This window comes from Podarcis erhardii, assembly GCF_964252035.2.
Source record: "Podarcis erhardii genome assembly, chromosome: 7".
NCBI lineage: Eukaryota > Metazoa > Chordata > Lepidosauria > Squamata > Lacertidae > Podarcis > Podarcis erhardii.
The window spans coordinates 25,883,014-25,910,828 of NC_138511.1; the positions used below are offsets into that span (position 1 = coordinate 25,883,014).

General features: G+C 45.3%; 2 protein-coding genes across 13 annotated transcripts in view; both read left to right on the forward strand.

Annotated features, from left to right (window-relative positions):
- Nucleotides 1-23,177, forward strand: part of LOC309346861 (tumor necrosis factor receptor superfamily member 1B-like) — a 39,069-nt gene extending 15,892 nt beyond the window's left edge. Inside the window, exons 2-10 of the mRNA XM_081871139.1 lie at nucleotides 2,530-2,635; nucleotides 6,292-6,420; nucleotides 9,174-9,323; nucleotides 12,861-12,954; nucleotides 13,985-14,172; nucleotides 16,087-16,164; nucleotides 17,712-17,749; nucleotides 19,247-19,487; nucleotides 20,613-23,177. Coding sequence (XP_081727265.1) covers nucleotides 2,530-2,635; nucleotides 6,292-6,420; nucleotides 9,174-9,323; nucleotides 12,861-12,954; nucleotides 13,985-14,172; nucleotides 16,087-16,164; nucleotides 17,712-17,749; nucleotides 19,247-19,487; nucleotides 20,613-20,902 — 1,314 coding nt within the window. The 3' untranslated portion in view covers nucleotides 20,903-23,177. The remainder of the gene's footprint in view (nucleotides 1-2,529; nucleotides 2,636-6,291; nucleotides 6,421-9,173; nucleotides 9,324-12,860; nucleotides 12,955-13,984; nucleotides 14,173-16,086; nucleotides 16,165-17,711; nucleotides 17,750-19,246; nucleotides 19,488-20,612) is intronic.
- A 1,878-nt stretch (nucleotides 23,178-25,055) lies between these two features.
- Nucleotides 25,056-27,815, forward strand: part of VPS13D (vacuolar protein sorting 13 homolog D) — a 120,437-nt gene continuing 117,677 nt past the window's right edge. For 5 of the 12 annotated variants that reach the window (XM_081870636.1, XM_081870632.1, XM_081870642.1 and 2 more), the window contains exon 1: nucleotides 25,200-25,423. The gene's annotated coding sequence lies outside the window, so the exon portion shown is untranslated. Of the gene's footprint in view, nucleotides 25,079-25,195; nucleotides 25,424-27,815 lie in introns of those variants that run through there. The other 7 variants (XM_081870633.1, XM_081870640.1, XM_081870641.1 and 4 more) reach the window with 3 other exon arrangements.

Genomic DNA, 27,815 nt, shown 5'->3' on the forward strand with positions numbered 1-27,815 from the left:
GTAACGGTAAAGGTAAAGACCCCTGGATGCTTAAGTCCAGTCAAAGGCAACTGTGGGGTTGTGGCACTCATCTCGCTGTCAGGCTAAGGGAGCTGGCATTTGTCCACAGACAGCTTTCCGGGTCATGTGGCCAGCATGACTAAACTGCTTCTGGTGCAACGGGACATCGTGATGGAAACCAGAGTGCACGGAAATGCCATCTACCTTCCCGCCACAGTGGTACCTATTTATCTACTAGCACTGGTGTGCTTTCGAACTGCTAGGTTGGCAGGAGCTGGGACAGAGCAACAGGAGCTCACCCCGTTGCGGGGATTCGAACCACCAACCTTCCGATCGGCAAGCCCAAGAGGCTCAGTGGTTTAGACCACAGCGCCACCTGGAGACGCCAGGGATTGAACCTGGGATTTCTCCATGCAAAGCAGTGCTCTGCTACTGAGCTGCAGCCCTTCTTCCAAGGCAAGGCGGAATCAAGAGAGAAGCAGGAGTGTGTTCATCGCCTTTCTGTGAAATGCCTCCTGATTGGCTCTCTAAGGTCTCAGACAGGGAGTCCTACATGGAGATACAAGGGATTGAACTTGGAACCTGAAGTTCTACCACTGAGCTGCTGGGTTTCTAGGTTTTTGGCAGTGGCAGGATGGGTGTGGGTGGGACAACCAGTTAGAAGCCTCTTGGGCATGTAATTAGGGTGGATTTGATTTAAATCCAATCAATTTAAATCACTAGTCAGTAAGACTTGATTTAATTTTTTTTCTTTTTTACAGAAAGACTCATTTTTGCTGGTATAAACTTAATATTTACAACCAGATGAAGGTTTCATTTTTGGAATAATAAATTTTCAGAGTAGTTTTTACAGTTATATGCAAAATTACTGATTTGGTTATACTATTAGAAATACAGAGACAGAAAATTATGAAATTATTGTGAGGTTTAATACGCTGTTTGTATTTGGACAACTTTTCTGCTGTACTTTATTGGAAGGAGAAAAATAATAATTTCCTTAATAACAATTTATTTAACTCAAACAATAACTCAATAGCGTATGTATCCATGTTTGTTAACTGATGTGGTTAAGCAATTTTTTTTAGACTGAGTTTTAGCACATGTGAAACACTTAAAGCAAATTCTTATTTTCTGATGAATAGCCTTTGGACTATAATGTAACTTAAATAGAAAACTAGAAAGACCCTCCCCCCCCAAAGCATTTTATTTTAAAAATCCAACTTAAATTTTAAAAATCTAATTTTATTTTATTTTTTTAAAAAAACCCATTGATTTTTATCGACCCTGCATGTAATAAATCTCTTCTTCTCATACCCTCTGTTCGGCATATTGCGCTGTCAACTATTTCTGAACCATCGTTTCTAACAGCATGAAACTCATACGCATAAGATACTCCAGAGTACCTTTTGGTGGCCTTGTTGTGCCCATAAGAAACAGAAGCCTGTGGAGTCACTTTTTTCCCACACAGCTGCGCACTTTGATGCCTTTCAGCAGAGTTATTGATTTCAAGGTGTTGTACTGACCACTTCTATGTTGACTCCTACATTAGGAAGCTTTGGCGCCAGTGATGAGTTTGCCGCAGAGTCCAAGGCCACTTCATTCTCATGCTGCTGTGGTCGCCTGGTCAGTGGCGGCACAGATCAGCTCCCTCATTAATCTGCCAGCACATCCACATGGTTGGCCCTGAAATCCTGTGTATAATGCCATCTGGAGAGAACACCAACTTTTCTCCAAATCAAAGCCCCTGGGTTTCAGCTTAGAGCAGGGTTTCCCAAACTTGGGTTGTGTTCGGACTACAATTCCCATCATTGCTGACCACTGGTCCTGCTAACTGGGGGTGATGGGAGTTGTAGTCCCAAAACAACTAGACCCCCAGGTTTGAGAAACACTGGCTTTGAGGTTGTTGGAACCAGTTGCCTGGGCTCTGGACGCTGTCATGATGAACTCCTGCGCTTCGAGATTCACCATGACACCACTGTGGCTGAAATACTAGTTATACCTTGGTCTGCTTGGATCACACATTGGTTCTGCTCAAGAGTGAACTAGGACTGGATTTGCTATCTCTTGCTCCTTTGCCCCTAATCAGTGTCTCACCCTTTCCTGAGGAGCTCAGGGTAAAGGTAAAGGGACCCCTGACCATTAGGTCCAGTCCTGACCAACTCTGGGGTTGCGGCGCGTATCTCGCTTTATTGGCCAAGGGAGCCGGCATACAGCTTCTGGGTCATGTGGTCAGCATGACTAAGCCGCTTCTGGTGAACCAGAGCAGTGCACGGAAACATCGTTTACCTTCCTGCCGGAGCGGTACCTATTTATCTACTTGCACTCTGATGTGCTTTCGAACTGATAGGTGGGCAGGAGCAAGGACCGGGCAACGGGAGCTCACCCTGTCACGGGGATTCGAACCGCCGACCTTCTGATCGGCAAGTTTAACCCACAGCGCCACCCACGTCCCACAGATCTCAGGGTAGTGATGGCCAAACTCAAACTTTCTCTCCACTCAAGACCTATTTTCTCTCTTGATCTCTGCAGGTGTCCTCACTACCGTACACCCCCCAGAATCAGAACCAGTGCCACAATCGAAGCACGGAGCGATATGACGAAGCCATCCGTAAATGTTGCAGCTTGTGCCCTCCAGGTAATGTGTTTGCAGTCAGTCCTAAACGTTAAGCTGATGCATTCATCCAGCTCATGGGCATCTGGATAGGAAATGGGTGTGTTGGTGGAGTTTGTCCACTAGGGCAAATGGAGCCCCATCAAGCTCAGTCTCAATCTCCTCTGAGCCCAACTGCTCTTCTTTCTTACAGCCAGTCCAGGAAGTGGCCCTGTCTGTCGGCTTCCTCCTCCATAGTCTCAGTGTTGCCCTTGCAGGAAGGAGGAAGAGGAGCAGGAGGCAGGCAAAGGTGGAGTTAGTTGTCTCTGCCCGTCATTGCCTCTGGCTCCAGCAGTTGTTGATCTCCCTGCTGTCTGTCCCAGTGGGCATCAGCTACCACTGGCCCTCTCCATGTACAATATGGAGAAACTCCAGGTGTCAGGCAGCAGGAGAACCAACCCCCATGGAAGGTTGCCAGGAACTTATAATACAAGGAAAAGTCCTTACCACTTTCTTTCTATTCAATATTTACAGAGAGAAGCTTGAGAATGCAGCCTCTTCAAATGGTGTTGTCCCGACACCAACCCCCTTTTCTTCCACTTCATTTTTTTTTAAAAAAGGTTTTATTAAGACTTTCAACATAACAAATTATCAAAAACATATCATTTTCATTCCCCCGCCATTTCCCCCCTCCCCGAAAAAACCCCTCCTTCCCACCCCCTACCCCCCAGTTCCCATTCTTCTTTAAAGCCACAGTTGTCCTTGTCTCACAGTTTGTATGTCAGTTTCGCTAGTTCTGCATAGTCCATCAATTTCCCTTGCCACTGTTCTTTTGTGCCTTTTCTTCCACTTCCTCTTTCATCAACAGCACACACACACACCCTTTACGGTTGCCACTTAGGGCCATCTGTCTCCGTGTTCTTTGCTCTCCTACTTTTAAGGCTCGCCGGGTTCTGGGAGATGGTGGGTCTGGAATGCTTTCTAGTGATAACATGTCAGCCAGCTGCTCCTGCTCTGTCTCCTTCTCCTCCTCCTCTCCCATTATTTCCCAAATTTTCCCCTCATCTTCCTCCCAGCTGTGACCTCCCGCAAACCCCTGTTGTAATTCTGAACTGTCTTCTTCTTCTCTGGAAGGGTCCAGCTGGGGAGGTGGTCTCCACCATTCCTCCTCCTCTGCCCAGTCCCTAACACCAGGGGAGCTCTTCCATCCAGCTGTTCTCTCCCCTGCCACCCCAGTTTTTCATGTGCACTCTACGACAGAAGCAAGTCTTTGCCCTTCCCTCCCCCAGTTGCCAAAATTTGGCTGAACAAGCAAGAAACCAGTGTACAGGGGAAGAGAGCGAGCTTCGCAAAGTGGTGAATGTCAAGCAAATTAGCTGGGTTTCCTGTGTTGCAGGGGAGTCAGTGACCAGAAGTGTGTCTTCCAGAAAGCTCTCAAAGGAGAACTCAAAAGAGAAGTTAAAGGGCAAAGCCTCCTGTTTACAGTGAGCTTTTGCCATATGAACGTTTCCTTAACCCAGAAAAAAAAACAAAAAAACAAAAGGAAGTGTGATTTTTATAAATGCATGTATGGCAAAGTCTGCAAGCCATCGCATATTGAAAAAATACGCTCCGCTGATCGCTAAAGGCGTCTATTAAATGGATACTGATCTACAGAACGTAAGAAGCTTGCCCTATTCTGAGCTGCAGTATTGAGCCATGTTACAGGCAGTACTGTCTGTGCCAGCGTCATTCATCCCAGTGGATCTCCGTAAGTTCTGGACTACAATTCCCATCAGGAAAGTGTAGTTTTCAGTCAGTTTGCTACATAGCACAGGCAGCCCAAGAAAACCTTGCAGCCTGTGAAAGACCTACCCTCCTCCTCGATTCCATATAGAGAATTCAACCAAATAGCAACTAATATTTGCTTCAGTGCTGGTCTCAGTGCCCTTCTCTACAATGCAACAGCTTATTTTAGGGGCTACAGGGCAGACTGTCTTAGAAGTAAGGGTGCCGCAGCCCCTAGTATCAGCTGCCCAAAGCCAATGTCTCACTCTCCCTAGTGGTGGAGCCAGCACTGATACAGAGCTCAAAAACAGCAGTATTTTTCACAGTGTGTTGCAGTCTTTTTGGATTCTGGGAAGCACGGCTTCTAATTCCAATCCACTGATGTAATGTTTTCAAGTGAATCCTGAATCAACTGACTTGACTGTACCCTGGGGGGGGGGGGGACATTCATTTAAAACTGAATTTATTCAGCCTTCTTAGTAATTTTTATTTTATTTTAAGAAAAGCTTGCAAAGTGGCTTTCGCTGTGTTAGAACAATGCTGCATAAACATTAAAAGTGGCTCTAGCCCTCTTATCCTTAACCTGTTAAATGAAACAGAAATAGAAGGGGCAGTGGTAGCAGAAAAAGTGTGATCTAGCAAATGCTCAGAACAGATCCAGCCCTTTTAGGGTCTCCATGCTGACTGTCAACAGCTCCTTGGGGTTCTAGGCAGAGGTCCCTCTTCAAATTATTTATCGTTTTAATCCATAAAGGTACAACAACCATCAAAATATAATAGCAGCAAAATAAGCCAATAGCAGTAACGAAGAGAAAATTATAAGACTACCAAGAGTATATTTCCAGTAGTATTGCACATGTATATCTGGGATATATTGTTTAGAATGCACTCTTGTTGAGTCTGTTGTATTTCTGGAGTTTTAATTAGGATTGCATTCAATGTCAATCCTGCTCAGAGTAGGTGCATTGAAATTACTGGGCATGGCTAACTTAGCTGCATTAATTTCTGTGGCTGTACTCTGGGTAGAACTTAGTCGGCTACATTGCCTACTACAGTCAAGAGTCTTTATCTATTTTCAGTTATAGCAGATTGTTACATGAGCAACGGCTAATAAATATCTAGCCATTTCCCTCTAATCTGCTAGGACCAGACCTTTGACATAACCAAACAGAATGACCAGGCAGAGGTCCTTATAACTGGAAGCGCCACAGATTGAATTTGGGACCTTCGGCATGCAAAGATGATGCCCTGTTGCAGAGCACATCGCTGCATCTCCATACCTTCTGTGTTGCCCTCCATCATTTAAAGACTTGGTCCATGGTGATTTTTCAGACTTTGAATGCAATAGCATTGCTAGCCCAGTGCAGCCTGGCAAAGCACCTATTGGGCTTTTTGAGGAGGTGGTGTACCTTTTGTTAGAAGCTTCCTCCTGGTTTGATGTTCATCACATAGCATTGCTGAACTGGTCCTCAATTGCATCTCAATCAAACCATGCCTGTTTTCTGCTGGGGAGCGGGGCAGTGGGGTCAATTTATTAGTTTCCCGAACTGTTGTTCTAAAAAGTGCAACTGTGACATTGCAAAACTGCACGCATAAAAATTCAAAATTCAAAAATGAATTGTTGTTTGGGTTGTGAATAGGAAATTAATTACCAACCCCTCCCCCCATGTAATAGGCACTGACTATTCCTATAAGAATTAAGAAATGCCTTTGAGCAAACAGAACTGATTGCAGCTCCTGAAACCTCAAGAAAGAATCTTCTAATCAAAGGTACAAGAGGGCTTTACTGGAATGTTGTAGGAGAATCTTGACAAAGGACTATGCCAAGTGATATTTGGAGGCCCCCTTTTTAATTATTCTTCCAGTGGAATTAAAACTATTTCTGTTGCTAGCCTCATCCTCTGACAAATATATTTCCCTTGTTTGCATTGCAGGTTCCCGCGTGCTTGAAAAGTGCACTGAGAACACTGATACGAAGTGCGGAGCGTGCAATGAGGGGACGTATACAGATGTCTGGAGCGCAGCTGGACTCTGTTTCAGCTGTTCGCCATCATGCAAAACAGGTGTGTTGAGCTCACTGGAGCTTGCTAGCCTGAATGCGAAGGCCCTGGAGGTGGAAGGTGATAATGTAACACAAGTCCCTTATGCTTATGGGGCCCCCTTCCAGGCACCATTTTTATCATGCATTTGTGGTGATTTGCAGCCATGATGGTATTGGGGCAGTTAGAAGCAAACCCGCTTTCAATACTGTTTGTGCCTGCAAAAGTTTTAGATCAGACATACTGCTTGATTTCCATTTGGCACACATCCTGTAACTTCCTGCTTCAAGGAGTGTGTGGAGTCTCCTTCTTTGGACCTCCTTCTTTGGAGGTCTTTAAGCAGAGGCTTGACAACCATATGTCAGGAGTGCTCTGATGGTGTTTTCTGCTTGGCAGGGGGTTGGACTCGATGGCCCTTGTGGTCTCTTCCAACTCTATGATTCTATGAAGTCCTGTAACTTTTCATACCATAAAAGCCATTTCTCTGATTAGGAGAATAGGAAGCTACCTTATTAAGAGTCAGACTAATGGTCCTTCTAGCTCAGAATTCTCTATATTAGAGTGGCGGCAGCAGCTCGGAGGGGGGGGGATATTCCCAGCCCAAACTGGAGAGGCTGTGGGTTGAACATGTGACATTTTGCACACAAACCATGTGCTCTATTACTGAGCTACGGTCCCTTCACTTAAATATCAAGTAAGATTTCAGCCCTCATGGTCCTCAATTGAACGATTATTGCTATTATTAAATTCATATACCACTTACATGCCAAATCGACTTCTAAGTGGATTGTTGTTGACATCTGCCTGCCTCAAGAGACAATGGAGTGTGCTTCTGGGGGTGAAGTCAAACTGCTGTGTTAGCAGCACTGATGTGACCTCCCCAGGCCACAAGCCTAGGCAGTGTGTATGGAGGTCCTGGGCTGCCCAAATGACAAGACCCCTGTCTCGGCCTCACCGATGTGGTCCAAAGGAAAGCAGAGCAATACTTTTGGCACCATTCAACCATCTTAGGGACTCTACTCTGGGTTTACCCCTTGGCCTTTATTTCTTACAAAGATATCCCTCAAGGTAACAGAGGTTTAGGATCAGAGTTTTCCTCCTCCTAGATGGGCTACCTTCCCAGCTTGATAAGCCCCATCTGCCCCTCACTTCCCTCTACAGTATGTCCAGAAACCGCCTTCTTGACCATTGGACCCAGTATTGGTTGTGTCTGCTCAATCTGTCGGAGCCTGTCTTCACATGCAGGGAAAATCCCTAACTCACTGAGGGTTTAAGACGCCTCAGCTACCCTTCCCTGGTTTAGCTAGCTAACTGAAGCCGTTCACAGGGTGTGGCTGCTGCCACATGCTGACAGCTTCTAGGAGCTACAATTTTAAAATATCCTCACGTAATGAAAATACATAATATTACCCAATACTGCCCACTACTAAAGTATAAAATGAAACAAACCTGTTTTTAAAAAATAACAATTCCAACAGTTACAGTAATTTGATTGAAAAGTTCAGGGGAATGCTTGTCTGAACAGATGTCTCTTCAAGAGCCGGTGGAATGCCAATACTGATGAGAAGAAGAGTTTGGATTTGATATTCCGCTTTATCACTACCCTAAGGAGTCTTAAAGCGGCTAACATTCTCCTTTCCCCTCCTCTCCCACAACAAACACTCTGTGAGGTGAGTGGGGCTGAGAGACTTCAGAGAAGTGTGACTAGCCCAAGGTCACCCAGCAGCTGCAGGTGGAGGAGCGGGGAAGCGAACCCGGTTCACCAGATTACGAGTCCACTGCTCTTAACCACTACACCAAGGCCTCTCATATTTCAGCAGGGATATATTTAGTACAGCAAATTGCCTTATACCAAGTCAGCCCAGTGGTCCATCTATCTCTGTCACAAGAGACTAGGGCCCTGCGGGACCTGACATCTTTCCGCAGGGCCTGAAAGACAGAGTTGTTCCACTAGGCCTTTGGTCAGGGCGCAGCCTGACTCCCTCCTCTGGCAACCTGCACAGAATATTGCTTAATCGGTTGCCACTAATTTGATTTTAATTTTTATAATGAATATTTTGAATGTGTGATTATTTGATTATTTGATTATTTGATTATTGTTAGCCGCCCTGAGCCCGGCTTCGGCTGGGGAGGGCGGGATATAAATAAAATTTATTATTATTATTATTATTATTATTATTATTATTATTATTATTATCTCGACATTGCCTCCACTGACTGAAAGTGGCTTGCTAGGATTTCAGACAGGGGTCTCTCTCAGCCCTATTTGGAGATACCAGGAATAGAACCTGTAACCTTCTGCATGCAAAACAGAGGCTCCATTACTGAGCTAGGGAAAGATACGAGGGCCTCCATAGAGCCTATAAAATGCCACTTCCTGTCTCCCACCAAATTAAGTCAAATCCTGTAATCCCTACAAGAGGACGGTCCCTCTCGCCCACCACCTCCTCCCCAATCTCCAGGCATTTGAGTACAGTGGTACCTCAGGTTAAGTACTTAATTCGTTCCGGAGGTCTGTTCTTAACCTGAAACTGTTCTTAACCTGAAGCACCACTTTAGCTAATGGGGCCTCCTGCTGCCGCTGAACCACTGCTGCACAATTTCTGTTCTGAAGCAAAGTTCTTAACCTGAGGTACTATTTCTGGGTTAGTGGAGTCTGTAACCTGAAGCTTATGTAACCCGAGGTGCCACTGTATTGGCTTCTTACAGCAAGGACTTGGGTTTCTGCCATTCTACAGCCCCCTAATGTCTTATATTTCCCCCCCCCCCGAAATTAGGATTGGTTCAAACAAGGGAGTGCACTCGGATGCAAGACAGATCGTGCCAGTGTCCTCCTCATCACTTCTGCCAGCTGGCCCATTCAGGCGCCTGCATATGGTGCAAGTTATACCAGCAATGCCAAAAAGGCTTTGGAGTTGCAACACAAGGTAAATCTTTTCCTTCTTCTCCCTAGGGGACAAATGGTGATGGTAGAGAAACAAAAACAAGGGTCTTCTGGTGTCTCAAAACAGCAGGTGGGGGACCTCAGGCCAACAGGCAGAGTGCAGCCCCCTAGACCTCTCAAAATGGCCTTCAAACCCGTCCTTGGGCCACGTCCCTCACCAGCCCTGCTCTGCACCCTCCTCAAGGGCTTTTACCTGGCTGGAATCTGTCCCTATTAGTGTTATTGGTGCATGTGGTCCTCCAATTTATCATCACAACAGCCCTGTGAGATAGGTTAGGCAAAGCACTGGGTTCATGTCCACCCAGAAAGCTTCATGGCTGGGCGTGGATTTGAACCCTGGTTTCCCAGGTTGCAGTCCAACACTCTAACCTGGATGGAGAATGGAGAAGCATGTGTGTGAACTTCTGGCTTCGGTGTCACTCAAGATAGGAAATTGATGGTCTTTGGGGACTATATCTGCTGCCAGCCCCAACCAGCAAGGCCGATGGCCAGCGCCTCTGGTTGTTCCCAGAGTTGGTGAGACTCATTTGACGGCATTGAGAAAATACCTTTAAGTGTCGTTTTCCCGGTCCTGTGGAATACCCCGCCACTAGAGATTCAGCAAGTGCCTTCTGGGCCAAATGCCTGCTGAAAACTTTTATTTTGCCAGGCCTATTCAGGCAATTAAGAGTACATTCCCCAACCCGATGGTCTACTGATGTTTGTTTTAAAAATTTCTTTTTGCTTTTAACTTTTTATGATTTTATGGTTTGGGGGGGGGGGTTGGTTGTACGGTTTGTGATTTTTTTATATTGTTGTAAACTGCTGTGATTTTGTGTGTGTGTGTATATAAATATATATATATATGTGTGTGTGTGTGTGTGTATATATATATATATATGTATATGTGTGTGTGTGTATATAAAAATATATATAATATTTGATACAGAGATATTTGAATATGTTTATAAACAAATAAATGATGTGGGTTATAGGCCAGCAACTTCATTCATATATATATATAAATATTTGATACAGCAACTTCATTCATATATATATATAAATATTTGATACAGCAATATTTGAATATGTTTATAAATAAATAAATGATGTGGGTTATAGGCCAGCAACTTCTCAAAGGGCATAGGCTTCCCCATCCCTGCATGAAATATACCAGGGGTAAACTCTGTTGCTGTACCCACATGACCTAAAACCTTCTGACCTTCTTTCTGTAAAACTGAACCTGGGACCTTCTGCATGCAAAGCAGATTCTCTGCCCCTGAGCTATGGCTCTTCCATAGCTCTATTCCTGAAAGGCAATCAAGGCAGATACAGAGAGAGGCAGGTAACAAGTCAGGTAGGAATGAGGCACCAGGAAGCCAAGGAAGCAGAGCCAGAGCAGGCTGGGAACACGAAGGAGCGAAATCTCTGACCCGCATGTTGTAGGCGGTTTTGTTGTTGTGCAAAGTTCACTGGCAGGAAGGGGAAGTTTACACAGGGACGGGAAAGGGCAGTGGCCGATAATGCAGGGAGAGATTTGGAGCGTGGCAAAGAGCCAGTAAAACTTCTGTGCGGCTCAGGCAAAGAAATGCTAAACTTCACACACAAAAAATCTTTGGGAAGCTTATAGGTTACTTTGCAACACCCAAAGTGTCCAAAAAGAGTTCTTAGGCACCGCTGCAACTGTAGTCGTGCAGGATCTCTCCTGTATTAGGCCTCTGGGTGCCAGTTGCTGGCAGCTGCAAATGGGCAGAGTGCTGTTGTAGAATCATAGAACTGTCAAGTTGGAAGGGATCCCAAGGGGTCATCGAGTCCAACCCGCTGCATCACGGTTCGAGAATCCCCAACAGATGTCTGTCCAACCTCTGTTTAAAACCCTTCAGCGAAGAAGTGGTATCGCAGCGCTTTTAAATAAGTTGTATCCAACTAAGTCCTACTCAAAGTAAAAGGTAAAGGGACCCATGTCCATTAGGTCCAGTCGTGGCCGACTCTGGAGTTGCGGCGCTTGTCTCGCTTTATTGGCCAAGGGAGCCGGTGTACAACTTCCGGGTCATGTGACCAGCATGACTAAGCTGCTTCTGGCAAACCAGAGCAGCGCACGGAAACGCCGTTTACCTTCCCGCCGGAGTGGTACCTATTTATCTACTTGCACTTTGATGTGCTTTCAAACTGCTAGGTTGGCAGGAGTAGGGACTGAGCAATGGGAGCTCATCCCGTCACAGGGATTCGAACCGCCGACCTTCTGATCAGCAAGTCCTAGGCTCTGTGGTTTAACCCTCAGCGCCACCCGCGTCCCACTGAAATCAATTAAGTTCATCAGATCTGTTTATTTCAATTGGTCTGCTCTGAGTACAGCTGATACGGGGGACCACCTGAAATGTACAGGTGCTATTCCTCTCATTGCTTTATTTTAGGTGACAAATTAGCCTGCTCCCCACTTTCCTGTGCTTATCCCAGGCTCTAGAACATCTAAGGAGAGACCATCACTTCTGAGGCGGGGTCTGTTCCCCTGTACGACAGTCCGTGTTGCCTGGAAGCTCTTCCTACTGTTTTGTCAAAGTTTCCTTTCTTATAATTTGAACTGCCATGGGTGCTGCCCTCTGGAGCGACGGAAGACTCATTTGCTCCATCATCTAAGTTGCACCCCTCAAATATCCAAACATGGGCCATCATCTTTAAACAGTTGTGGCTTCCTCCCTCCGCCCCTACCACAAATTCTGGGTGCCTGTAGATTGTTAAGTGTGCTGAGAGTTATTAGGAGATTTCTCACACAGAGCTGCAACTCCCCAGATTCCCTATGAAGAGGGATTGATTGTTAAACCACTCTGGGAGGGGAATTGGGGTGTGTGTGTGTGTGTGTGTCCTAACAACTCTCAGAACCCTTAACAAACTACAGCTCCCAGAATTCTTTGGGGGGAAGCCATGACAGTAGCATAGCTGTCAACATTTCCCTTTTTTTAAGGGAAATTCCCTTATTCCGAATAGGATTTCTCACAAGAAAAGGGAAAAGTTGACAGCTATGGACAGTAGGGGTCAAAGTGCTTCAAATGTATGGTGTGAATGTGGCCTTTATCTCATGTATCAACTTCTACAAATGCTAGAAACTCTGTCTGTTGAATATGTGGGAAATAATTGTGTACGGCTGAAGACGCTGGCAGCATTAAGATAAATTCAACAGTGTAAATAAGTTTTGATGGACTTAATAATGGAATACTGAATGGTATAGTTTTTTGTAAAATATGCGTGGATTTATGATATGCGAAATGAACTGTGGAAAGAGAAGAAGGGAAGTCACTGATATCTTAAGGATGTAAAAATGAGTACTTTAAATTGTAAAACAGAAAATTTAATAAAAATTCTGTATATATAAAAGAAACTCTCTCTCTCTCTTTAAAAAGAGAGCTGGGAACCTGGGAACTATGGTTCCTCTGGGAGGTCAACTGCAAAGCATCTGGGTCTGGGATTCTGAGCCATTTTCCGCTCTCATGTTTCTGTGGACGTGACTAACCAGAACTCTTTGAAAATGCCTGTTTGTTTGTAGGCACAGAAAATAGGGATGTGGAATGTGTGCCCTGCGGTCCAGGCACATTTTCAGATGTGGAGTCCCACAGCGCCTCCTGCAGGCCTCACAGGATGTAAGTTGCCCCATCTCTCCACCAAATATGCAGATACACAGGTGGCAGCCTTGCAAAGGATGCTAGCAGTCCTGCTTCTTCCTTTAAAGTTGAAGCGGGTTTTCGTGGTGATGGAGTACACAGACCCTTCTTGGACCTTAATTACTGGCAATGCAAAACCCAAGTGATCTTTAAGAATACACGCACACAAATACATTCCTCTATAACCAGGCCTTTGGCTGATTAAACATTATATGGTCTTTTTAATGTGTTTGTTTTTAGCTTTTTAAAATGTATTTTGAGTTCTCGTTTTGTGTATTTATGTTGTGAACTGCCCAGTGATCCCTGGATGAAGGGCGATACACAGATTTTAATCATAATAATTCCAGGTTTGGGAAGGCTGGGTCCTGGGACGTTCTGCATGCAAAGCAGCTGCTATACCAGTAACTTTAGTCCCCACTAGTTGCTGCCTTAAAGTTTAGTATTATTTTAAAAATATTAGCTGTGGTTCCAGAGGATTGGGTAAGATGATCCTTTGGGTGCCTTCCAATTCTACAATTCTCTCCCCCCCCCCCCCCGAAATATTTTTTATTTGATTTTACAAGTGTAGAATTATAACAATACAAAATACAAATCCATGATTAGAGATTTCTCAGAATTTCTAGACTTCCCACCTTCCCATCCATGTGCCCTATTATCAAAAAATATTATCAACTGCATATTATTTCATCATCCAAATTTTATGTCTCTCCATTTTGTCCATAGTATTTTCTACAAGTGTTATTGTAATCCTGCTAATGTTTTCATCTGCTTAGAGTGGTCTCTCAAGTAAATTACAAATTTTTCCCATTCTTTATTAAAGTTTTGGTCCTCTTGGTTCCTGAGCTTTCCAGTCAGTTTTGCCATTTCGGTATAATTCAGCAGCTTAGTTTGCCATTCTTCTCTGCAATTCTGCAATTCTACGATTGGTTTAATTGTCATAAGCATACACTTTCCTGGTTCTTGCCGGATTTTTCACTTTCATTCTCCCGTTTTTTTTGGTTCCTCACAGTTGTGAATCAGAAATCACTCCCGGAAACAGCACCCATGATGCAGTTTGCAGCGATCTCGGTGCACCTGTTGGCACCGTGGCAACTCTTCTGCGCACCACAGTCACTGCAAAAAGTCGTTTGGTCACCAGGAGTCCGACAGGCAAGACGGTTGTGCAACAGCCTCCGGCAGACATGTCTCAAATTGCTGGTGAGCATTGCGCGGGGTGGGGGAATTAACTTAACTTCTAGGCAGTGTAGGACGCGGGTGGAGCTGTGGGTTAAACCACAGAGCCTAGGACTTGCCGATCAGAAGGTCGGCAGATTGAATCCCCGCTACTGGGTGAGCTCCAGTTGCTCGGTCCCTGCTCCTGCCAACCTATCAGTTCAAAAGCACAAAGTGCAAGTAGATGAATAGGTACCGCTCCGGCGGGAAGGTAAACAGCGTTTCCGTGTGCTGCTCTGGTTCGCCAAAAGCGGCCTTGTCATACTGGCCACATGACCCAGAAGCTATCTGTGGACAAACGCCAGCTCCCGCGGCCTATAGAGTGAGATGAGCGCACAACCCCAGAGTCTGTCACAACTGGACCTAATGGTCAGGGGTACCTTTACCTAGGCAGTGTACAGAGTGAGCTGGGCTTACGTTCCTCTTTTAGAGAGGGGGACACAGCGCCACAGTGCCAGGTCTCAGGTTCAATACTCGCCATTTCCAGGCAGGGGTCGGGATGGACTCATTCGTTTGTAGTTTGTTCATAGTTTTTCCCCCACAAAGAAAATCATGCTCAAAGCAGCTTGCATCAAAGGAATGCATCTCAACCATTGAGGGGGCCTGGATAGCTCAGCTGGCTAGAGCATGGTGCTGATAGCACCAAGGTTGCAGGTTCGATACCTGCATGGGTTAGCTGTATATTCCTGCGTTGCAGGGGGTTGGACTAGTTGATCCTCAGGGCCTTTCCGACTCTACAATTCTATGTTTCTGTGTAATAACAGACTACCTAGGAAGGTGGTGGGTTCTCCTTTGATGGAGGTTTTTAAGCAGAGTTTGGAGGGTCATCTGTCAGGGATTCTAAAGCTGTGACTCCTGCATTGCTGAGGGTTGGGCTAAATAACCCTTTGGATCCCTCCTTGGGAGGAATTAGCAGGAGGAAGCAAATAAAAAAATAAAATAAGGAAAGACTACAACACAACACATTACAATTGCTACCCAGGGCAGAAAAATAACATTATATGGTCCGTCAAGGCCCTCATCAATTTTCAAATGGCCCATGAAGAAAAGAACAGGTTTGCAAACTTTGCCATGTAGGACTTCTGACTCCATCCCTAAGGGTCCTCTTGGGTGTAAAGATCTGCAGAGGGGGCTCTCTTGATAGTGCTGCCATGGTCAGGAATGTGGGGGAAGGTGGCCCAGGATGGGGGCCTTCTCTGTGGCAGCCCCTAAAGGCAGAACTCCTTACCTACAGAGGTGCATCCAGCTTCTGCCGTGTTACAGATGCACCTCTTTGCTCTGCTCTTTCACTGTTAAGGTGTTTTGTTTTGGGGACCCATCACTTTTGTCGAAATCCAGAACCCCTGCTCTTGTTTTGGTTGGGACAGTTGTACATGGTTTCATAACCATTTGATTGCATAACTGCTTTTATAACTGTATTGCTGTAAACCTGCCCTGGGAAGGCTGGGAAGGAAATCGAAGAAATACAAGATCACAGCTAGATAACACGTTGGGTGCTTTGAGCACTTAGAGGTGCAGTAAAAAACAACGTTAAGGGTTGCTACTACTACCGCTATTATTATTATTATTATTATTATTCCATGTCATCCACAACAGAACGACCAAATAAATAAATAAATAAATAAATAAAATTTCACTCTGGCTAATTTTGAGGACCCAGATTTAGATCCTTCTTCCTTAAGTCCAGTCTAGGTTTGATAAGGTGGAATAAAATTTGATTTCGCCCATCGTTTACATTTTTGAAACTGACTCCCCCCTCACCCAGTACACTTCAAAGTTTCCAGAAATGTGACATCTAAAAACCCTAGTGTTTCCATATGCAAATTGAAAGCTTTGGAAGCTGTGTTTTTCTGGGTTTTGCATTGGGGTTCCTAGCACTGTCGTCATTTGTCTTTCCAGGTTTGGTGGCCGGAGTGGCATGTGCCATATTTGCACTGATCGGAGGGACTTGTGCCTGCTTTGTTCTGAGGAAAAAAGGTGAGATGTGGGAAGAACTGCTGAGGAAATACTGCAACTAAACCACATCATGGCTGCTGCATCCCTGATTAAGAGATCCTCAGAACCCCTGGTGGTCTCTTGCACTCAGAGCTCCCCCTGGTGGGGAACATATTCAAAGTCCTCCATTGTCCTCTCTTTCATTATAAGCCCCCATTCTGTTTGTTTTGTTTTGTATACAGCGGGTTCTCTCCTGTCTTCCATTATACAGTTCAACTCTTTATACCCCTAGTACAGTGTTCTCTCCTGCCTGTGTTTCCATTCCTCTCTGTTGCTGGCTTTCCACTAGGCATGGCAACACTAGACTCTTCTGTCCTATTACTGCATTGCAAGTGGCTGAACTAGACAATTGTTGGGGTACCTTCCTGCATTGCAAGTGGCTGAACTAGACAATCGTTGGGGTACCTTCCAACTGTACAATCCTATGTTTCAGTGATCTCACCAGAGTTTACTTACATAGCTTCGGAATACTCTGCCTGCCTGCTGCCCCAGCTTTCTCTCTTTCCCAACTTTCTGGAGGGGACAGTATTATATCGTTCTAAGTTGCAAGAGCTCTTAGCCGGAAATCAGAGAAAAGAATGAGATCGGCATCTTGGCTATGCTCCCAGCAGCAGTGAACACACCAGCTTCCAATAAATGTCAACAGATGTTGCTGGACAGCTCCAGATTCTTGGAATTTGGAGCACAGAAAACCAGGCAGCCCAATGGATAAGAACAGATATTCTCTGTTCTCTGTAACTGTGCAACATGATTAAAGGATGCTCTATCCCCACGATACAAAACAAGTCTCAAAGATTTAAGTTGGGTAGGAACAGGAAAAAAATGTTTCTAAACATTATAAGAAAATAAAACACAACTTTAACGCAATGTGGAAACATGAGCATGCAGTTGAAACGGAGAAAATCACAAAGATAATACAATGACAACTTAACCTGTTCTGTTTATGCCTGAGACTGATCAAAATACTTACGTGACCAATGAATAACATCAAATTTAGTCAAAGGCTTTTAGACCCAGTTGGACTCCTTCAGCGGTTAGGGGAGAATTACTATGAACAATTTGGTTACCGAGAATGGGTCTAATAGGTTAGTTTTTATAAATGATATGAACTGGCAATTCCTATAACTCTTTCTAGGCACATGCAATGCTAATTGGCATAGGTAGTTGAAGTATTCTGATATTCGTGTCTCAAGACATTGGGGCATCTTCCAATGCACAGATCTCCGATTGTCAGCTCCCCACCAGTGACCATAGGGGTGCTTGCAAAGTACTGTGTGGCCACATTGTGACATCAGGTGATTGTCAGGTGGGCAGCCCCAGCCCAACTGTCAAAGTTGCCCACAGGGGTTGGGGAAAGATGGATCTAGTTCCCTGTCCTTGTCCTGGTTTATAGCTAAAAGACGGGAAGAAATGAGAAACCGAGAGAAACCGAAATTGACGAATTCATCCATCCCTCTGTGGGCTTTTGCAGGAACTAGTTTTGCATGAAGGGAGGTTAATTTCTAATTTGTGATTTTTCTCTTTGGCAGGCCACCTTTACGTACTGCCTTTTGCCAAGGAAAAACAGGTGAGTGACAGCCTCTCTTTCAATATAAAGGATAATCTTGTATTTTCATCTCCAACTATACCAAGCATGGATGCTCCTCCCTGTGTGCCACAGACAGCATCTGTGGGAAGCCCCAGTGCACCTCTCTGAAAATCCCCACTGCACCAGGTCACCGAGTCCATGAGGCATTCTCCATTTTAATTACCCATAAGGCCCCTGACATGGTGCTTCTTATGTAGAACCATTTTAGTATCCTGTAATGCCTTGGAGCACTATCAAAACCTTCCTGAGGCAAATTCTTAAGAAGAAGAGAGTGGAGGAAGCTTCCTTATACAAATTCGGACTGTTAGGGTTGTGTCAAACATTGGTTCTTTTCAGAGTACGCCCCTCAAACTAATGGAGATGACTAACTTTGGTCCATTGGACCGTATGCAGTGAAGTAGATTTGCAAGCAAGGGGATTTTTGCTTGCCCAACAAAACTTGCCTACCCCTTCCCTTTGCTGTCCCCAAATCTGCTCTGGTGAGTTGTGGGGAATCCCCATAACAGATTGAGGAAGGCACATAGGGAGATGGAGGGTAAACTCCATTGGGTATCCCAACGTCCTTGCACTGACTTCTATTAATGTCAGTGGGTCTACTCTGAATAAAAGTTGGACACAGTCCTTGGTCCATATAGCTCAGTATGGTCCAAGTCAGCCTTCTCCCAACCCCTTGGCCCTTCAAATCAAATTATATCCCCCCATCCCCCCACTGGGGAGTGGATCTATCAGCAACTTCCCAAGAATGCCAGCTCCTGATGGCTGGCCCTGTGAAATACACTCTAGCTTCTGCAATGACTGTCTGGAGGTGAGTACTCTGCCTCCTAACACAAATGCCAGGGATGGTCATCAGCCCTCAGCTAAATATTAACTGTGACCTGCAGTCTGGGTTAGAGTGTTCAGTGATAACACTCAGGCAAAGGTGAATATAGAGAATTACAACTCCTCCACTCTGCATTGGGGGGGGGGGGTCACCAACCTTTCTGAAACAGTGGGCACATTTCAAATGTTGAGTGTGTGTTGGAGGTGCCAACCGCAAAATGGCTGCCATGGTGTGGCGGGGCATAACACAAAAAGGCCGCCATTAGGGATCATGGCATAACGTAAAATCAGAGAGACAACCACCCCAAACCCTTTTACGCAGAGACTTTATTCCTGAATAATTCAAGCTTCTTGTTTCATTGGATGCCTTTAATGTGCTGCTGGTCCTGCTTGTGGAGATAACATAATATTGATCTCTCTCACATACCGGTGCCGGCTAAACACAACAGGACTAAAAACAGACAAGGTGGCTACATCACGGCCACTCTCAATTCACATAAATTGTTTGAAAGGTACTTGCACATTTTGCCTCATAACTTTCTGTTTTGGAGGACTTTTTAAAAAATGAAAACTCAGTCAGGGGCACCTGCCGATGGTCAGTTACTTGAACACAAAGTTGGTGTGTCTCTGAAAACTCTGTCCTTCATTGCTTTCTAGCCATTTTCGTGTCCCGAAAAAGCACCCACCAACTGGCATCAGGACACCAATGCTCTGCAGCAGGAGGAGCAGAATCTCCTTCAGGTCTCCGCCTCAAGCAGCGGGTCTTTAGATAGCCCACCGGCCTCTGAGAAAAGCAGCGGGGTCAGCAGCGAGGGCACTTTAAGCACCGACACAGAGAGGACTCAACAAAGATCTTCTCCATCAAATACCTGCGTGCATCACAGCGGCACAAACTCAAGTAAGGAACTCCCCTGAGCATGCTACTTGTACTCCTTTATTCCATTTATCAGTTGCCCAATAATAGTGTGGTTTAAATAGGTATATTGATCAGTTACAAAAGAAAAGTGCAAATATAGCAAGAAAGAAAACAAAGAAACAAAAATATAAAGCAGAAAGTGTCACGGCACGGAAGGACAAAAGTGCACAGGTCCAGTGCAGCTCGAAAGGGACAATAGAGTGTCCTCCTTACAAATAATAAAGATACAGTGGTACCTCGGGTTACGAACACCTTGGGTGACAGACTCCGCTAACCCGGAAGTAGTACCTCAGGTTAAGACCTTTCCCTCAGGATGAGAACCGAAATTTCACACCAGCGGCACGGCGGCAGCGGGAGGCCCTATTAGCTAAAGTGGTACCTCAGGTTATGAATGGTTTCAGGTTAAGAATGGACCGCTGGAACAAATTAAGTTCATAACCAGAGGTACCACTGTATAGAAAAATAAAAGTGTTCTCCGCCTGTGAGTTCCTATCATTATTGAGAATAAAGGTTCTATATAGTTTTAAACAAACCAGACTTTTGCATGTATTGCTGGCACTGAGTAACCACCATGTGCCTCAATATTTGTATAAGAAATAAAATCATGTTGTATATAATAAAAATGTTCATTCAAGCTCTGCCCTTTAGACACTTTTAGTCGGTGAACTATCTTTTCAATAAAGGTAATTTGTTAAACCCTAGAACACCAGCAATCCAAATTATTGACAAAGCAGATCACTCCGCGCCCCAAACTATATTATAAACAGAATACATAAGTTTTTCTGAATCTAAATTATTAGGATTTGGCAATGCAGTACAACCCTGGGCTGCTGTTATGAGGTGAAACAAGTTCTGTTTCTATGTACTGGTTCAAAAGCAACAGGTGGAAAGACAGAGTAATCGTTTGTGCAGTTATTGGAGCGATTTCAGCAAACACTTTCTTCCAAAATTCAGCCACCAAATTTCAGTCACACCATGTGTACTTATATGTACCAACCACATGGCCCTCTAACATAGTGAAGATGCACCAGGATGCACAAAAGAGAGCTATCATGGAATAAAGTGCCAGCTATAAATTGGTTTTCCCTTCTTATTTTTTAATAACAGAGCAATCCAGCAGTGGAGGAACACACGTCAATGTCAGTTGCACCGTCAGCATCTGTAACGCTTCGGACCACAGCTTGCCATTCCAGTTGCTGAATGCTTCGGGTGCCTCCAATTCCAGAGACTGCACTTTGGCAGAAGACCTTCCCCTGTCGAAGGAAGAAAGCCCCTTGCAAAAGGAGAGCGGGACGCAGATTGCGGAAGAGGTTGAGGACAACATGGACGCGCTTGACCACAGCCTGGGGAAGGCACTTCCCCTAAGCATACAAGATGTGGGCATGAAGGCTACATGAGGGAGGCTTATGGAGACTCGCAGAGTGTGGCACAGCAGTTTTTGTATGTTACAAATGGATCACAAGCCCGCCACGGGTTCTAGAGAATCTCAGGTGCTTAATTAGTAATATATAGAAGGGGAAGAAAACGAACTTTGTGAGAAATATACGTACAGTATTGGAATTCCAGGATTTGTCGGTGACTAAAGATGCAGATTCTGGAATGTGCTGATCACCACGTTGCCCCAAAATTACACCTATAGTGATATGGTGCTCTGATTCCATGCCCAGTTGCCACCACAAAATGTGTCCCCTCCCCCTGTGCCTCCAATCCCATCTTTTTCTTTCCATCACCCCCTAGTTTGCCCCATTCCTGCTTTTTGGATTATGTGTATTATTTTTGTTTAGGGTGCAGGAAGTCCCAGGTTCAAATCCCAGACAAGCTCTGCCCAGGAGTGGAGAAATGCTGCCTGTGTTTTTAGCAACTGGAAGAGAGATGTTGCTCTGTGGCAAAACCATGTGCTTTGCGCACAGAAGGTCCCAGGTTCAGTCCCCAGCATCTCCAGACGGGGCTGTGAATGCTCCCCTGTCTGAAACCTTCGAGGGCCATTGTTAGTTATTGTGTAGACCATGTTGAACCAGATGGTCTGACCATAAGTGTCAGCTTCCTGTGGGAGCGTATATAGAGCACATGCATTGCATGCAAAGAGCTCCAAGTTCAATCTTTGGTATCTTTGGGTAGGGCTAGGAATGTCCCGTCTGAAAACCTGGAGAGCCGCTGCCAGTCAGTGTTGACAATACTGAGGCAGATGGACCAATGGTCTGACTAGGTATAAGGCAGCTTCCTGTTGTCATTAGGGGCATCTATAACTTAGTGGCAACTCACATGCATTGTTCCCTAAAGGTCCGAGGCAAACTCAGGTAGCTTGGAAAGGCTCCTGCCACAAACCCTGGAGAGCTGCTGCCGGTCAGTGTCAACAATACTGAGCTGGATCTGACCCGGTAAAAGGTGTCTCCCTATGGCTTATTTATCCAATTTAAGCAGAAGACTGGATTTTCAGTCACACTTCCAGAGGCCCAGGCCTGTAAGATAGCTGCAATTTGACTGCAAGGAATGTTTTCCTTCATAATAGGTTTCCATTGTTCAATAGGGATGATGAATTTGTTTTTCAAAGCTTTTTTCCCCCATTCAGTATAGTATTCCAGAATTTTAGTCAACATTCTTTTCCATTTATGTAATTGTGTACAGTTGCTGTAATAAATAAAGAAAATAATGTAATATATCACTGAGTGGGGAGAGGAAGCAGTTTCATATAAAAAAAGAGGGAATTTTAGTCATCTGTGCACGAGAAAGCTTCAATTGCTAGTGTTTAACTCTTTCTACTTCCCTTACACATGCTTGCTTGAGAGACGCCTTGGAGAAAAATAGTGAAGAATTTTGCTTTGCCTCCTGATCCTACCGTTGCGTTGGAGGAGCACCTGCTTTGCATGCAGAAGGTCTTAGGTTCAATCCCTGGCATCTCCAGGTAGCACTGGGAGGGACCCCTATTTGAAACCCTGAAGAGCTGTTTTTTTTTTTTTTTCCAGTGCAGAAAGTTCTGAGCTAGAAGGACCCAACACTCCTCTGCCTCTATGATTCTGAAGCATCTTGAGTGGCTGATAAATGGAGAGTTCCGTTTTCAGGGAAGTTAAGCAGAGCTTGCAGCAACTGATAACCCTCATGAAATGAAACTAGACCTTGCATAGCATAACCATTTTTTCGTTGTTGGTATGACTTATAAGGAACAACCCTCAAGCTTTTGCCAGTGTCTGTTGGGCCCGTGCTCTTCAGACAGGCCAAAGTACCCAAACCCAGCAGGTGGGACATGCAGATTTATTGCTTTGTTCCAGCTAAATAAATCTGACAGGGACATCTATTGTGTGGTAATTTTGAGTGGCTTCCACATCTTCACACACTCAGATCTTCACATGCCATTTATTGTGATGGGAGGCAGTAAAATGGGGCACTCGGCAGCACCAGTGGAAAGCAGGGGGCTTAACCTGTGCTCTGTTGCCCTAGTGCAAACAAACCTGGAACTGATGGGGCAAACAAATGACTAATGGGAAGACCAAGCAAATCAGGATGAATGCTCCTTGTCATATGTGAGGTCTACCTGGCATTATTCAGTGCCAAGCAAAAACTTGGCTTTTCCACCAGGACTTTGATGGGCTGAGCCGATTTTTGTTTTTATTGTTATTTTACTGTCGTCATTTGGTGCATGTGTGCTGTTTGAATTACAAAAGCATTAATGCTTCTTTATATGACTTCTTATTTGTATTATGAAATGCATTTTGTTTTAAAATTGACGTCGTTTGGAAACCTTGGGTAACAAGTCCAACTGACCATCGTCGCTGTTGTCATTATCTCATAAACAAATCAGAAAGAGACCCACCAAGTGTACCTATTTTCCAGAAACAGTCCCAGATTTACAGATGCCATCCCGGTTTCTGATTTGATCTTGGAATCTCCTGCTTTTCCTTAGTGTTATAAGAATTCTGAGGCCTCAAATATAGAATAACCATTCATAAGTGCACACATATCTAAATATATAAACCATGTTCAGGAGAGCAATCCTTAAGCCATTTGGACTCTTTCATTGACCTCAAATATTCCTCTGCAATAAGGGAGGCAAATGGGGAAAGCCTTCCCATTGTCCTTTTGCTTACAAATCCTGTTTTAAGGGCTTATTTGTGTATGAATAGGGTGAGCCAACGGCGTTTCCGTGTGCTGCTCTGGCTCGCCAGAGCAGCGATGTCACGCTGGCCACGTGACCCGGAAGTGTCTCCGGACAGCGCTGGCCCCTGGCCTCTTAAGTGAGATGGGCGCACAACCCCAGAGTCTGTCAAGACTGGCCCGTACGGGCAGGGGTACCTTTACCTTTACCTTTAGGGTGAGCCTGTGACCTGGATTGAGGAACTAAAGTATGAACCATCACAAAAGAATGGCAGGCTGCCCAGGTAATGCAATCAATGACCCTTATCCTGGCAGAGAGGATTTCTGTGTAGACCAGGGGTGTCCAGACTTTTTTCAAAGAGGGCCAGATTTGATGAAGTGAACATGCGTGAGGTCCGACCAAAGTTGTTAGGCTTTTTTTACAATTTTACCCGAGTTGTTAAAGTGACCTGCAGGCCGGATTAGACCCCCAAAATGGACTTTCAGACATGCCTGGTGTAGACTGTCTCCTATGATGTATCTATGATGGTTTCGGGGTGGTCTTTAGGTAAGGGGGTTGGGCAATGTCAAAAGTCTTTAAAGGTTCCTGCATACTTTTGTTCAGGGTCTCTCTTGCCTCCTTGCAAGGAGGGGAAGGAACTCTGTTGCAACAGAAAAATAAACATCTGCCTTGCTTTCCACTGGCTCCTGTCTCCATCCATTCTTCTCTCATGGATCATAGACTTAGGGGACCCAAGAATCCCATGGGGAGTTGGGCAGCAAAAGCCAAACCCCAATTTTTAAATCATTACAGCGTCCCTATTTTAATCAGAGAATAAGGAACTAGACCTTTAGAAGACATCTGAAGGCAGCCATGTATAGCTTAGTTTTAATGCTTCATGTTTAATTACGTTTTTATGTATGTTGGAAGCTGCCCAGAATGGCTCCGTCCAGTACAATGGACAGAGTATAAACATTATTATTATTAGGGAACAGGACCGTCCCTATTTTCATGGGAGACATGCCGGAGGGCTTGGAGTGAATACTCAGCCAAAGGCAGCATAGAGCCTTGTCCAACCCGCAGGAATGTGCAGGTTGCAGGTGTCCCTACGGGGATTGAACCTGGAACCTTGGCGTCACCAGCGCCCCCTTCTAACAAACTGAGCTAAGTCAGTGCAGTTTCTACCCAACCGTTCTACAACTAAGTTAAGCTGCGCCTGCGCACAGCACTGCAGCCTGAACGGGGCGGCCTCCGTTGCCATGACAACCGAGAGCCCCCCCCCGGGGGGGTCACGCCCGCTTTCCCCGGCCTCCCAGCAATGGTGTTCGGCAAACGCCCGGCCCGGCCGACAGATCCGATCGACGGTTCTGCGTCCCACGTCTCGGCCTGCGCCTTCGCTCTGCGCTCGACCTGACGCAGGCCGAAGGTAGGCGGGCCTAGCCCGGCTCGGCTGGTCCCTGGTCACACAAGCGAGCGCAGGACGGCGACCTGCGAGGACTGGCAGGTAAGCCCGCCTCTCTCTCTCTCTCTCTCTCTCTCTCTCTCTCTCTCGCGCGCGCGCGCCGGGGACGGGACGGAAGAGGGAAGTAAGTGGCCGTCACTCGACGTCGCCGGAAGTGCTGAGGCGGGAGGCAGCGGCGGAGAAGAAGGAGACCCGGCGCAGGCCCGCCTGGGCTGCCCTGTCCTTTCCCCCTCCCTTTGGCTGGCGAGGAGGTGACTTTCTCGCTACGCCTGATGGGAAAAGGGGGCGGGGCCCGCTAGCTTCGCACTTGGTTTTGGCTTCGCACGTCCATTTATCTCCAGTGTGTTGGGCTTCTCCCCCCCCTCCCTTTCACAACAACCCCGTGAGGTAGGTCCGTGCGATTAGCGTCTTCCCATTCTCTCTCCTCCCCCCTCCGCCCCCACCATGTTGTCGTTGGGGAAGAATAGTATGTTCCTCCCTCCATTGGCATTCCTTCGTGCCTCTTCTCTAGGTGTCCATCTTTGCGAACAACCCTGTGAGGTCGGCCGGTAGAAGGAGCTTCTTCCCATTTCACCCTCCTTCAGTATTCATGTACAGTTTGGGTCGTAGGAAACGCTTCACCTAGCCTTTCTCGGGTCTATATGGTGCTTTAATCCATGGTGCCTGTCTCGTTTGTTGAAATTATGTGTTAATGTAATTTATTATTTAGCTATGCATCACTTACACCCAGCATGTATATATATAACAATATTTTATTATTTACATCCCACCTGGACAGCCTCCAACACATAGAAAAACATAAGGAAGCACGTGAGCTGGAAAGGCTCTCTAAATAGAGGCAGCTCACACAGTCACTTATAAGGCTGTCAGGCAAACAAGGAATGGCAATCGAGGGAAAGGGAATAGAAAGGAGAAAGGAAGGAAAAACAATCTCGGGCACAAGCTCTTAAGGTTGCAACCAATGTCAGTGGCAGGTCTGGCTGTCTTCTTGATAATGAGCACTCTTTCCCCCACATCAGATCCAGGAGCAGTGCAGGTGACAACACCCAAGTCTGGAGGACAGTAGCTCCTGCCGCACGTTTCCCTTGGGCAACTGGCTTGATAGCATCCCTATGAGGTCTGTCAGTGCAATGAGCATCTTCACATTTCCCCCTCAACCCATACTCCCCCCCCTCCCCCGTTGTTGCGGGTGGGGGGGTATGGGTTTTAATTTAATTTTTAATTTGTTTCTAGTGGTTTCTGCATAATGATTCGTATTTAGTATATTATGTCCACATTGCAGCAGCCCTGGGGAGGGGCAGGTAGGATTCTTCCCATTCTTTCTATCTCTCTCTCTCCCCCCCCCCTTATTGTAACTCGGAAGAGTAGTAGTTGCCTTGTGCTTTCAAACATCAAAAGTGCTTCATGTCTATTATCGTGGTGTCACAGTTACAATGGCCTTCAGAAGTAAGGTCATAGTATTATCCCAGGTATTGCTGATTGATGATGGTATGATATATAAGGTTGTTGCTTCCTTATGGGCAGTCTAAGGAATTCTGCGATACCGCAATTCATATGTATTATTTTGGGACAGATGAGACGTGTTCAGGCACAACACATAGTTAAAACTATGGAACTTGCTCCCACATGATGTAACAGCAGCCACCAACCTAGATGGCTTTGAAAGTGGATTAGGCAAATTCATGGATGATTTTGGTTACTGGCCGCAATGGCTGTGTTATCCCCTGTCCAAGACAGTATGCCTTTGAAATACTAGTTGTTGGGTTTTACAAGTGACGAAAGTGCTATTGCTCTCAAGTCCTGTTTGCAAGCATCCCATAATGTGCATCTGGTTGGCCTCTGAAAAAAAGATGTTGGACTAAATGAGCCTTTGGCCTGATCCAGCAGGACTCTTCTTATGTCTGGTTGACTTCTGTGGAAAGCTGGACTAGATAGGCCTTTTGTCATCAGATCAAGCAGGGTTCATCTTATAGAGCTTTTTAATCACATCCATTATCCTCCTTCCAAGTGTACACCAAAGCTGTTTTGCAGGCTATTATTATGCTATTATTATCCCACATATTTCTCTATATAGCATTTATGTAGTGTTTTCTAGGTCAGAAGTTTTTTAGATCCTTTATCTTAGTGTTACCCTTACAACAATTATTTGGGTAGTAGCCCCATTAACTGATTTGACAGGAACAAAGAATGGCTTTCCACAGACCACAAAGTGAATTCATGGCAGATACAAGATTTGAACCTGGAATTAGTTGATTTGTTGCCAAATCTCTTGGCTTCTATGCTACACTAGCTGTCACCTAAAATATTTCATATTGCAAAACTATTATTAGACATGGCTTTATTATTTATGGTTGCTTTTGATGAATTAGATTCTGGCGTAAAAGGGTTGGCAGCTCTTTCAACAACAGATTAACTGTTCTAAAATTTGGTCCTTTGAGGATGCTGATGTATACTATTTCTCTTGCTTTGTTTGTTCATTGCCAGTTGGGACTGGATAGTTCTCACTCTGGATTATTTTCCCTTCTGTTGCATTTGTGCATAAATGGGACACACCTTCTCCTTTCTTCTGTCCCTTCTTAGGCTGAAATGGTATCTGTACAAAACTCATTAATTTATCCATCAACTAGTTAATACAATCACTCCCTGCATTTGACAAAGTGGGCTTTGCCCCATGAAAGCTGATGCCTGAACTTATTTCTCAATTGCAAGGTGCACCACACTTGGTGGTTTTACTGCAACATAACTAACACAGCTACCTTTCTGGAATGCATCTTGTATT